General features: G+C 39.4%; 2 protein-coding genes across 3 annotated transcripts; both read left to right on the forward strand.

Moving 5' to 3' along the window:
* The first annotated feature begins 4795 nt into the window (after nt 1-4795).
* On the forward strand, nt 4796-8140 carry LOC108996057 (inorganic phosphate transporter 1-4-like). Its single transcript, XM_018971807.2, has 2 exons — nt 4796-4926; nt 6093-8140. The coding sequence occupies exon 2, from the start codon at nt 6163-6165 to the stop codon at nt 7786-7788; it is 1626 nt and encodes a 541-aa protein (XP_018827352.1). The 5' UTR covers nt 4796-4926; nt 6093-6162; the 3' UTR covers nt 7789-8140.
* Nucleotides 8141-10146: 2006 nt separating this feature from the next.
* Nucleotides 10147-12828, forward strand: LOC108995914 (probable inorganic phosphate transporter 1-7). Of its 2 annotated transcripts, none has more exons than XM_035684463.1 (2): nt 10147-10235; nt 10874-12768. In XM_035684463.1, the coding sequence occupies exon 2, from the start codon at nt 10959-10961 to the stop codon at nt 12528-12530; it is 1572 nt and encodes a 523-aa protein (XP_035540356.1). In that variant the 5' UTR covers nt 10147-10235; nt 10874-10958; the 3' UTR covers nt 12531-12768. The 2 variants fall into 2 exon arrangements, with proteins under 2 accessions (XP_035540356.1, XP_018827131.1); XM_018971586.2 differs by having other exon boundaries at nt 10180-10235; nt 10864-12828.
* The last annotated feature ends 77 nt before the right edge of the window (nt 12829-12905 follow it).

Raw genomic sequence — 12905 nt, forward strand, 5'->3', positions numbered from 1 at the left:
AGCACATGCTTGAGCAATATGATCTGCCCACCTTGCGAGAGTAGTTTAACCTTCCAGCCCGCCACCTTGTTTCTAATCTTTTCCACAAGAGTTTCCAAATGTCTAGCTGTGAGCCACCCAACCACTAGGGGAACGCCTAAATACACAACTGGAAAATGCCCATCTACAAAACTAGTAGTCCTCAACAAAGCTCATTTTCGTGCCAAAGTAATAGATTTAGCCGGATAAATGGCAGACTTGTCTCTATTAATCAGTTGCCCGGACCACTTCTCATAAATCTCCAGAGTCTTAACAAGCATTTTTGGAGATCTCTTCTCTCAATTGAGAAAAACCAACAGATCATCCGCATAGAGCAAATGGGATATCAAATGAGACCCTACCGGATGAGGAAATTTCCCAATGTGACCCCCCTCAAACTGCTTCCGTAATAGCCTTGACAGCACCTCCTCCATCAAAATAAATAAATAAGGGAAGAGAGGGTTCCCTTGACGTAAGCCTCTGGAGGAATTATAAAACCTCTTATAAGTGTCATTCATCATAATCGAAAACCATGAGGACTTGATACATTCTGCCACCAAGCTACAAAATTTATTGAGAAGTCAAACCAATCCGTCATAGTCAAAAGAAAATCCCAATGAACCATATCATAAGCTTTCGCCATATCTATCTTGACCATTACATTACCTCCTTGTACCTTCTTGTTGATTGACCGAACCATCTCCTAGGTAAGGAAAATGTTCTCAAAAATGCTTCGTTTGGGGATAACGACTCCTTGCTCAAGAGAGATCATGAGAGTGAGAAATCGGGTCAACCTACTAACAATAATTTTGGAAAGAATTTTGTGTGCAATGGAACACAGGCTTATAGGTCGGAACTTATCAAAACCTTATGGATCCAGCACCTTAGAGATAAGTACAATGTAAGAAGCGGTGTAATACCTTGGAAGTGCAGTTCCATTAAAAAAAAATCTCTTGCTGCTTTCACAAGATCGTCCTTGACAATCACCCAACAAGTTGTATAGAACAAGGACCCAAAACTGTCAGGTCTCGAACTGCTGTACTTCAAGATGGAAAACACAGCTTCCTTAACCTCCTCTTCTGTGGGAAGTTGGTATAAGAAAGCATCATCCTCTAACGTCACCACCTTCTCTATCAAATGAGAGAGATCAACTTGCTCCTGCACCTGTGAACAATTAAGAAAATCCTAGAAATAATTAGTAGCCCCCTGATGAACCGCCTTTGGTGAGTCCAAAATGGTACCAGCCGCAGGCTGCATATGGGCAATGACTGAAGCCTTCCCACGCCCGCATGAAAAAATCTTGAGTTTTGGTCTCCTTCCGCAAGCCACTTCTTCTTCGCTTGTTGAGCCAATCTCATCTCCTCCCGCTTCTCCCAACCCTCAAGCTCCATTTTAGTAACTAAAAGCTCAATCTCAAGTTCCTGGGAAAAGCCGTGTTGTAACTAATGTTCAAGAGACTCAAGTCAGGCCTCTAACTAGTGAATGTTAACGTCAACTCTTCCAAAAACCAACTTATTCCACTACCGGATTGCAACCTTCATTTTCTTAAGCTAGGCAGCCAACTTCACTAATCCCCTACCTTCTTCCAGTTGCTTCCAAACCTCTTCCACCAAAGGGAGGAACAAGTCATGTGAGCACCACATGTTTTGAAACCTAAAAGGAGGAGGCTCGTATTTCATAACCACCTAGGACAAACGAACCACCATCAGGCTATGATCATATATCTTCCTCTTGAGAGATTCTACACTGGCAAATCCAAACCAAGTCGCAAACTCCATATTAGACAGCGCCCTATCGAGACGTGCCCAACTTCTTGAACATCCCTCTTGTCCATTGCACCAGGACATTCATTGCCCATGAGAACTCACCTCCACAAGTCCACAAGCATCAATACAGCCATTGAAATCCTTCATAGCATGAAGGGATTGAAGATGCCCACCAATACGCTCATCATCCACTCTGATTATATTAAAATCCCCAATCAAAAACCAGGGATGATCTTTCATGCGAATCTCTTCAAGATCCGCCCATAGTTCCTGACGTTCATGTTGAGTACATTTAGCATAAACAAAAGTGACCAAAGTTCGACTTCGAGTATTTTCCAAAGAGAACCAACCCGTAGGCATCTGGCTCGATGCACTCAAGAACTCAAACTCATACAGTTCTCTCCATAGCAACCACACTTTAACCCCCCCCCCCCCCCCCCCAAAGCTTCATTACAACAGAAATTATGAAAACCCAACAAACTAGCCAACCTAGGCATTTTACTCTCCACTACAAACGGCTCCAAGATTGCAACTATAGCGACATCAAACTGCCTTATCAACCTTCACAATCGACCTCTAGACCTCCCTAACCCCTCACATTCCACACAATTATATTGTCCGTCATAAATTCGTTTTTCTGGACGGGTGCTTGCCCACTTAGAGTGACGCACACTTGAACGAACTTCTTCCTTCAGCTGCACCAAAGAAGAGTGGGATTCATCTACAGACTCATACCCTTTCTCCTTAACCAGATGTATAAGATTTCTTCCTCCTCCCTATCCGAGCCAGACTGCAGCACCCTCTCCTGCACGAAAGCATCCTCCTGGGGCTCTAGAAAAACTCTCATGCTCCCTAATTCCATGATTTTGTAATCACATCTACATGTCCTCCTGAATCCAACAGATGTAGCATTCGTCCTCCTTAAAGGACAACTTTCTCAACAACTAGTCATTGAGGCTCAACCACCCTTTCACTATGCAGCCTTATTGTTTGGATCGAATGCCTCTCTTCCTCAATAACAAACTCCTCACGTAACAACCCCCCCACCACGATAGATCTCTCTTCCTCCATCCTTACAACTTCTTTAGTCCCACTCAACCCTACATTGGGATAACTGCCCCGTACCACCTCCACCTCACCAGGTTCTATCTCCTTCCACTCTACAAGTTGCAACACCCCATCATTTGGTGATGGCCCCTCACATGAAAGCATATTAGTTTGTGAATTTATTTTTATATAATCTCTTTGTATTTATTACACTTTTCTCTGTGTGTGTGTATGTATATATATATATATATATATATATAACATCAAACGACTTGTTGACTTTTCATAAATCCACAACGTACAAATGAAGAACAGACTATCAATTACTTAATTAATTCAATGAATTATACATTAGGGCGGGGAGGTAGGGGTGACAATATGTGACACGACCTGTGAACCCAACACGAACATAACACGAAATTAGTGAATTTAAGTTTGATGTTAACGGGTTCGGGTCAAAACGGGTTGACCAGTTAAAACACGATTTATAAATGGGTCAATAACGGATTAACCTGCTTAACAAGAGAACAACTCGTTTTGACCCATTTATAATTTACTTCAAACTTAAAATCTTATTATTGTTATATTGTAATATTGGTATTTATCAATATACTTATGTTTTTATTATTTTTATTGTTGGGATTGTAATTTTAGATCTATACTTATATTTGTTAACATATGGTTTGTAATATTGGTTTTATATGTTAAAATTTGAAAAATATTAATATATATTTTTTAAGATATTGTGGTTATTAATAAATATAGATTTTAATTTTTATGTAAAATTATGTTAATCAGGTAAAATGAGTTATGTGTTTTAGTTAAACATGAAACAAATGGATTTAAATAAGTCGTATCGTGTAAACAAATGGATTTAAAATAGGTGATATGACACGATCCGTTATCTAAAATGGATTGAGTAAAGATTTGAAATTTTGGGTTCAAATTTATTTATATATTTAAATATTCATGACTTGACATGATACAAACATTATTCGAAAATACGATTTGACATCCCTGCTACGTGGAGAGGAAAGAAGAACCACTAGACTGGCCAGACCGGCCCATCTGTTAGACAAACCCAATAGTAAAATCGCACTACGAAAACTACATAATCAACCTAGCATCACTCTTTAGAGCACTCTCAATGAATTAGCTAAAAGCTAAATTCATTGAGTATTTAGTTATTAGAGAGTAAAATATGCTCACAATGGATTAGCTAAATTCTAAATATATTTGGAGTTTAGCTACAGTGACTTTTAAAAGTTTTTTCAAATTTGAAGGTTACTGTACATACATCAAATACATATTTTATTAATTATTTCTCTCTCACTTTCTTTCTATCACATATTTTATCACAATTGATATATTAATTTGAGTTAGTGATGTATTAATTTAATAAGAATATGATTATTAATTAATGTATAATAGGTAGAATAGTAAAATATGATAAAATAAAATAAATTAATAATTAAAAAATTAAATATTTTTTAAATGATTAATTATTCATTATTATATAATGAATAAATATATAATCTAATGTAGAAATTTGATGTGAATAATTAAAATGAAATTTATCTTATATTATTTTATTATTATATAATATAAAAAATAATTATTTTAATATAAAAATTTATGTAAATAGAATATTTAAATTTTAAATTTTTTTTATATTTATAAAAAAATATTCTTTTATTTTAACTAATCGAATGAATGTGATCTTAATTAATCAATCCCGAATACGGCGGTCATCGTCGACTGCGTCGGTCAGAAAAATAATAAAGCAGCATTCGTGTCGCAAAGGCAGGCGTAATTTGACTCCAATGAACTGAACGATTGAGAGAGAAACAGATGGGAAAGTGCGCCAGAAAATTGTGTGGGCGTCGAATATACCAGCATCATTTTTTTTTTTTTTTTTTCGTCGAATATAAATACCATGTCCAGGCTAATCTTTTCCTGCAACCAACCCACTAGCTAGTACTACATTCCTCAACTTTCTTCGACTTCCAGCTTCTGCTCGATCCCTCTGTCTCGCTTAATTTTTTCTCTCTTGTTTTTACTGCCCCGGATCCCGAGAAAGACAAGGAAAGGCCAGGTCAGTATATTTATGAGACACTTATCTTTTCTTGACATGTTTCTCTGCTAGATGCTATGAAAAACGAAAAACAAAAACATGTTGCTTCGTTTCTCTTCGAGGTTGTGTTTTAAGGATGTTTTATGGATAATTGCAAGCATTGTAATCACCTTTACTCTCTCTCTCTCTCTCTCAAGTTTCGTCTGTCTTATGTTACGAGTGATCTTTTATTTGGTACCAGGGATTTGGGATCGAATCATGCATGAAATAAAAACCACGTAAAAAGTTTTCTTAGAAAAAAAGAGATAGACAAGTAAAGTAGTAATATTTAAAAAATAACATGATACTACAGAACCAAATAACACTTCGTCATTTTAGAATTCTCCATGCATACAAAGAAGAGTTTCTAGGTTAGTTGTTAATGGAGACAATTAAGAGCTTTTTATCTGGATTCCTATCTGAACGCGTCCCATGTTAAAGTGTTCACCAAAAAAAAAACAAAAAACAAAAGTGAGCTGTAATACGCTTTCACACATATTTTATTCTAAATTTTTTCGTTTTTAACTTTTGTCTACTGCCTTCTGGCCGCTTCTGGGATACCCTGTTAAAAATAACTCTTATAAAAGAATAAGAAATTGGTAGAAATGCATATGTTGCCGGAATAATTTCCACGATTAACGGGCTGAACTAATATATATATATATAGGGTTCAACAATCCTGTAAATTTCCAAAGAGGATCAGGATGCAAAATTAAGGTAGCAGTTGTACCTGCTCTTCTTGTTTTGACTAAATTACATGATCCGTTCGATCTGGTTTGCCAAAGTCCAGTGATATATTATTTTGTCCCCTCCCTCTCTTCAAAATAGTCCAGAGACATGATCGTGAGGATTCATTCACGACTCTTCTCGATCTTAGGTTGCGGACCGTATAAAAATCATTTCTTCTTCATCATCCTAATATTTAAAGATTCACCCTGCCCAAAATATGGGTGAGAGTTGCAGTCTCTTTGTATTTTTCTGATTCTTTAATATTGGTGTGTTTGAAGATAAAATCAAATCAAAATAATATCAAATCAATTAAGAAATAAGCTTAATTATTATGAAACTACTATGATAATTCAATTAGAATATCATAACAACAATTTGTTTGAAGTCTTACGTGTACTTGCACTTCTCAAAATTTGCAGACAAAGAAACATTGTGCGAAACAGACAGCAGAGAAGTAATTAAGCTTCTGAGTGAGCTCGAAAATTAACCATGGCCAAGGACAATTTACAGGTGCTTAACGCCCTCGATGTAGCAAAAACACAATGGTATCATTTCACTGCTATCATCATTGCAGGAATGGGGTTCTTCACCGATGCATATGATCTATTCTGCATATCTCTTGTCACCAAATTGCTTGGTCGCATATACTACCATGTTGATGGTGCGGAAAAGCCTGGCACGTTGCCTCCCAACGTCTCAGCTGCTGTCAATGGTGTAGCATTCTGTGGAACTCTCGCCGGCCAGCTCTTCTTTGGGTGGCTTGGAGACAAGATGGGCAGGAAACGAGTCTACGGCATGACTCTCATGCTCATGGTTATAGCCTCCGTAGCTTCAGGTCTTTCTTTTGGCCACAATGCTAAATCTGTCATGGCAACACTTTGCTTTTTCCGGTTCTGGCTTGGGTTTGGTATCGGCGGTGACTACCCACTTTCCGCCACCATCATGTCCGAATATGCTAATAAGAAGACTCGTGGTGCTTTCATTGCCGCAGTCTTCGCCATGCAGGGATTTGGAATCCTAGCAGGCGGTATATTTGCAATCATTATTGCATCAGCGTTTAAGGCTAAGTTTGATGCTCCATCTTATGAGGTTGACGCGCTTCGCTCAACCGTCCCACAAGCAGACTTTGTTTGGAGGATCATTCTAATGGTAGGAGCACTCCCAGCTGCACTGACTTACTACTGGAGGATGAAGATGCCTGAAACTGCCCGTTACACTGCCCTTGTTGCCAAGAACGCAAAACAGGCTGCAAACGATATGTCAAAAGTTCTTCAGGTTGACATTGAAGCAGAACCGCAGAAGGTTGAGCAGTTAGCTCAACAACCAGCCAACACTTTTGGTTTGTTCTCTAAACAGTTTCTTCGCCGCCACGGACTTCACTTGCTTGGAACAACAAGCACATGGTTCTTGCTTGACATTGCATTTTACAGTCAGAATCTATTTCAAAAGGATATCTTCAGTGCAATTGGATGGATTCCTGCAGCAAAGACCATGAATGCCATCGATGAGGTGTACAGAATCGCAAGGGCACAAACACTGATTGCTCTGTGCAGTACTGTTCCAGGCTACTGGTTTACAGTGGCTTTCATTGACAAGATAGGAAGATTTGCTATCCAATTGATGGGTTTCTTCTTCATGACAGTGTTTATGTTTGCCCTGGCTATTCCTTACAACCACTGGACTCACAAGGATAATCGCATTGGGTTTGTGGTGATGTATTCCCTCACCTTCTTCTTTGCAAATTTTGGGCCTAATGCCACCACATTTGTCGTGCCGGCGGAGATCTTCCCAGCTAGGCTCAGGTCTACTTGCCATGGCATCTCGGCAGCATCCGGGAAGCTCGGGGCTATTGTTGGTGCTTTTGGGTTTTTGTATTTGGCTCAGAACCAGGACAAGGCCAAGGCAGATGCAGGGTACCCTGCAGGAATTGGGGTGAAGAATTCACTCCTTGTATTGGGTGGAATCAACTTCTTGGGAATATTGTTTACTTTCTTGGTGCCTGAATCGAAAGGAAAATCTTTGGAGGAGATGTCTAGGGAGAACGAGGACGAAAATGGAGAAATGCAGGAGTTGGATCAAACATCTTACGAAAACAGGACAGTTCCCCTGTCTTAGATTGATTGTGTCAGTGGAATGTTCTTTAGAATCAACCTGAGTCAGAGTCCCTCCCCTCTTCTTTAGGGTGAGAGTAGCTCAAGTTTCTCTAAGCAGTTTCTTAGAATACTACCGCGTAACCCCTTTCTTCATTCGGCACGAGAAGCTTTTGTGTTGTTCTTTTTTATCTAGATCTGTGTACTAGTTCTATTTTTAGTTTCTGTTCTCTCTTGTAGTATCTCGGTTCTACATCATCGCTTAATATTGAGAAACATGAGAAGAATATTTCTCCGCTGTTTCTTGTCATTCTATGCTATGATGATCGGGGACCTGTAGCCATCAAAATTGAATAAGATGTAACCATTTGGCCATATCCTGCATTTTCTTGGTGATGTTGATTTCTTAGTTTTAGTTCGATATTTGAGAATGATTATGTCCTGATTTTGTCTGAAATCATTTCCGAGTGCTTGTGGATGCGTAATAGGGTCCCATTTGTGATTAGAAGACTTTGGTGTGTGGAAAAAGGAGGAAGAATATTGAGACTTTCACCTTGACATTTGTTCGGCACATCTCTATCTCTGCTTTAGTATCTATGCAAGCTCAATGTCACACTGAAGACTTTCGAGAAGCTGAGTTACATGAAAGACTCTTTTCTTCTTTTTGAAAAGATTTCTCTGATACGACAGCCTTGTGCTCTCTGACGTCCTTTTTCTGCCATACCTCGTCTTTTTCTGTTATTCTTGGGCAGATGCTTAAGTTCCCATCTCTTCCTCCACTGAGTTCTTTCGGTTCTCCAAGCTCTCTCATTGTTCCTGGAGTAGAAAGAATTTTCCGAGTTTAAGGAAAGAAGCCAGATTTTCTCTTGAGCATCAGATTGGCAATGGAGGAGGCACTTACCTTTGATTGCCATTTAACATCATGCTGAAAGTCTGGTCTTGAGATATGGCAGTAGGATCATTTAAGATGCTGCTAATAATATCAATGCTATAGCAAATAGTCTCCTCTGCTATAAAGGAGGATGGTAGATGGGCTTGGAGTCCTGCTAGATCAGAAGACTTGATGCAGATTCAAAGTCAATGAACTTAATTGCTTCTTAAGCGACTCAGCAGAAAATTTCTTGCGAACCTGCCCAAGTCAGGAAATTAATTTGAACTTGCTGCAACTTTGAGATGCTATTATGGGAGTTCTTCCCAAGTTGAATTTGGTGAAGACTAATATGGCATCTTGAAGCCATCTATCCACAAGCTTTGGTTTTGTTTCATGGTTGGCAAATCAAAATAAGTTATTTCCCAAGGATAGCCAAAATATGTAGGGCTGGTACTGTAGATATCAAGGATATCTTCATAAACGCTTGATCATTTAATAAACGAACCAAATCCACATCGAATTTGCTCAAACCGATCTCAACAACTTGTTGAGTAACCTTGTTTATTTACAATCCTAATCTTCGTAACTCCTCTGACAATGTCTCGCTGGTTTGTTTTTTGTTGGCTTCATCCGATAATGCAATAACCCTTCCTTTGGTTGAAACGGCTGCTTTTAGAGCTTCCCCCTTTGGGCGTGACCATAAGAGCTTCCACTCGCTGCGGCATGTTCAAATTGTGCCATAGCTACTAACCCCAAAAGAGGCAGTCCGTCACCGCAATCCCACCAAAGTGCCAGCATGCAAAGGCTCCCAAGACTTTGGTTTACAAGTTTTATTAATACAAGCCATTTCAAACCTATGACATCGGGCAAGGGAGGAAAGAATGATCCCGTAACCTATACCAACCAACATTTATTGTTTTGGGGCCCTTGAATGGAATTATTATTACTGAATACTTTAGTTAGGATTTTGACAAGGAATAGCTAGTTATGAAATATAGTCATTTATCAAAGGCGATAGGAATAGTTATTCCTTGAGGTTAAGCAATAGAATTTTTCAAACAAATTCCCATGAAAACAAGTTAAAAACTTGTATGGTGGCCGTCCACCTTCCTTGACCCTGGGGTTTCTAACCGAACATAAATGAACATCCTTAATAATCATATACCGATTCCACAAATCAAGAGCATCGTTCCTTAATATGTTATATTTCTGTTGTGTTCGTATCCCACTGAGTTTAACTCTGTCTAGTTACTATAATTTGCATTTGCATAGGAAAGCAAAGCAAAACAGAAAACCGGTGAAACTAACTAGAAAATATAGTGAGTGTCTGTTGCTAAAAGTATGAAAACTGTAAAAAGGCTAGAAATAGCAGGAGATTTTCATGGAATATGGCGGTGTAGATTTTGGTCCATTGAGAGTCGAGATAATAATAGGATGATAATGTAGTCAGACCAGAAAATATGGGGAATATGCAGGGCATATATTCTGGTCTATTTTAAGGAAATTCTCATTCATATAAATTATCGAACCCACACAAATCTCTTCACTGTCCATTGTCATCCCTGTCTGTCTCTCACAGACAACACGACAGGCTAAATCAGGTCAGTCACTTATTAACTTCTTCTACACATGTGTTGTTCTTCCTTCTGATCTTAGAATCTTTTGAAGGCGCTTTATGACGTCTCATGCTAATTGAATAACCTTGAAATATTATTTCGTACATCATATAGATGATCCTGACCCGAATCTATTCATTTTAGGCAAGGAGGAAATCGTCAAAAATAACTTTTCTATTTTTAAGGGAAAAAAAGGAGAAATTAAGGAGCCAACTCAATGCTTGCATTTATATGTATACTTGGGATTTAAGATTTTCTTAAAGAATTCAAAAGGGAAAAAAAAAAAACCATTTAGCTCTCTTTTCGATCGGAGTTCGAGAAGTTTGCGGGGAAAATGGAAAGGAAGTATTTGCGTTGGAAAGTTTGTAATTATATAACACTTCTTCTGGCCCTTCCATGTGTTCTTGTATATCTATTTCTACTTCTGTAATTTTGATTCACGTAATATTCCTTTCTGTATATCGTGAAGAAATGTGAAGTTTTTATGTCCATATGGTACACATGTTTGCTTGCATTCATGAATTCATGCATGTCACATTTCTAAAGAAAACATCGAATGATCCTTGTTGAAAGCTTTTAATGTGTATGTGGCTAAACGCTCTTACACATGCAGCTCCCAACAGATAGCAGAGAAAAGTTAAGAGCTTGGCCGTGAAGGAGAGAGGTTGAGCAAAAGACAAGGCAGATTCGAAAGTGAGGCAGCCAACCATGGCCAAAGAGCAGTTGAAGGTGCTGAATGCGCTTGATGTTGCCCAAACGCAATGTTACCATTTTACTGCAATTATCATTGCTGGAATGGGGTTCTTCACAGATGCATATGATCTATTCTGCATATCCCTCGTCACCAAATTGCTTGGCCGCATCTACTACCATGTTGATGGGGCAGCAAAGCCCGGCACATTGCCTCCCAATGTATCAGCTGCGGTTAATGGTGTAGCACTCTGTGGAACACTCGCAGGCCAACTCTTCTTTGGATGGCTTGGTGACAAGATGGGCCGAAAGAAAGTCTATGGCTTGACATTGCTGCTCATGTTCTTTTGCTCCATTGCTTCTGGTCTTTCCTTTGGTCATAACGCAAAAGCTGTCATGAGCACTCTTTGTTTCTTTCGGTTTTGGCTTGGATTTGGCATAGGGGGTGACTACCCACTTTCTGCAACCATTATGTCTGAATATGCTAATAAGAAGACTCGTGGAGCCTTCATTGCAGCAGTGTTTGCCATGCAAGGGTTTGGCATTTTGGGTGGTGGTATATTTGCTATTGCCATGTCTTCCATATTCCAGGCCAAGTTTGGTGCTCCTACATATGAAGTTGATCCAGTTGCCTCCACTGTCCCACAAGCAGATTATCTATGGCGAATTATTCTAATGGTTGGTGCACTTCCCGCTGCGCTCACATACTACTGGCGCTTAAAGATGCCCGAAACTGCTCGCTACACAGCCCTTGTTGCCAAGAATACAAAACAGGCTGCAGCTGATATGTCAAAGGTTCTGCAGGTTGACATTGAAGCAGAACCGCAATCGAATGAGCAGCCAAAAGCAGGATTTGGGTTGTTCTCTAAAGAGTTTGCTCGTCGCCATGGACTCCACTTGCTTGGAACAACAAGCACATGGTTCTTGCTTGACATTGCATTTTACAGCCAAAATCTATTCCAAAAGGATATCTTCAGTGCAATTGGATGGATTCCTCCAGCAAAGACCATGAATGCCATCGAGGAGGTCTTTAGAATCGCAAGGGCACAAACACTAATTGCTATGTGCAGTACTGTGCCAGGCTACTGGTTTACAGTGGCTTTCATTGACAGGATTGGAAGGTTTGCCATCCAACTGATGGGTTTCTTCTTCATGACAGTGTTTATGTTTGCCCTGGCTTTTCCTTACAACCACTGGACTCACAAGGATAACCGCATTGGGTTTGTGGTTATGTATTCCCTCACTTTCTTCTTTGCGAATTTCGGGCCTAACGCAACCACATTTGTCGTGCCAGCTGAGATTTTCCCAGCCAGATTACGGTCTACTTGCCACGGCATATCTGCAGCATCAGGAAAGCTTGGAGCCATGGTGGGTGCATTTGGTTTCTTGTATTTGGCTCAGAACCAGGACAAGGCCAAGGCAGATGCAGGGTACCCAGCAGGCATTGGGGTGAAGAACTCACTCATTGTGTTGGGTGTGATCAACCTCTTGGGCTTGCTGTTTACTTTTCTAGTGCCCGAATCAAAGGGTAAATCATTGGAGGAGATGTCAGGTGAGAACGAGGGTGACAATGGAGCAGGAACAGAATAAGAGCAGCCAGAAGTTCACAATAAAATGGCCATTTGGGTAATTTATTTTTTTCTTCAGAAAATTTTGAATCATGTTGTAGTTTGTACGTTTGATTAAAGAGATTGATTATTTTTCCTCCTCTAACTCGGTAGAAAGTAATTCCTTTCTACGAAGTAATGACCTTTCTCTAGAATCATAACAAAGAATCATTTTATCATGTTTTTTTATCCAATAAACTGTCCGACCTTATTTTGCTCTCCGACCATTGGACACTCAACAATATAAATTAAACAGCAGTAGGCTTGGCTTGTTCGAGAAATTTTGAGCATGCTCTGGCAAAAGCTCGTTTGCAGGCTTCTTGATGGCTAACAAGTAACCATTCTGCATAATACTAAC

The sequence above is a fragment of the Juglans regia genome, chromosome 1 (genome assembly GCF_001411555.2).
Source record: "Juglans regia cultivar Chandler chromosome 1, Walnut 2.0, whole genome shotgun sequence".
NCBI lineage: Eukaryota > Viridiplantae > Streptophyta > Magnoliopsida > Fagales > Juglandaceae > Juglans > Juglans regia.

What these genes read in the sequence shown, in the direction of transcription:
- LOC108995914 (XM_035684463.1), top strand. Translation starts at nt 10,959, where the DNA reads ATGGCCAAAGAGCAGTTGAAGGTGCTGAATGCGCTTGATGTTGCCCAA.
- LOC108996057 (XM_018971807.2), top strand. Translation starts at nt 6,163, where the DNA reads ATGGCCAAGGACAATTTACAGGTGCTTAACGCCCTCGATGTAGCAAAA.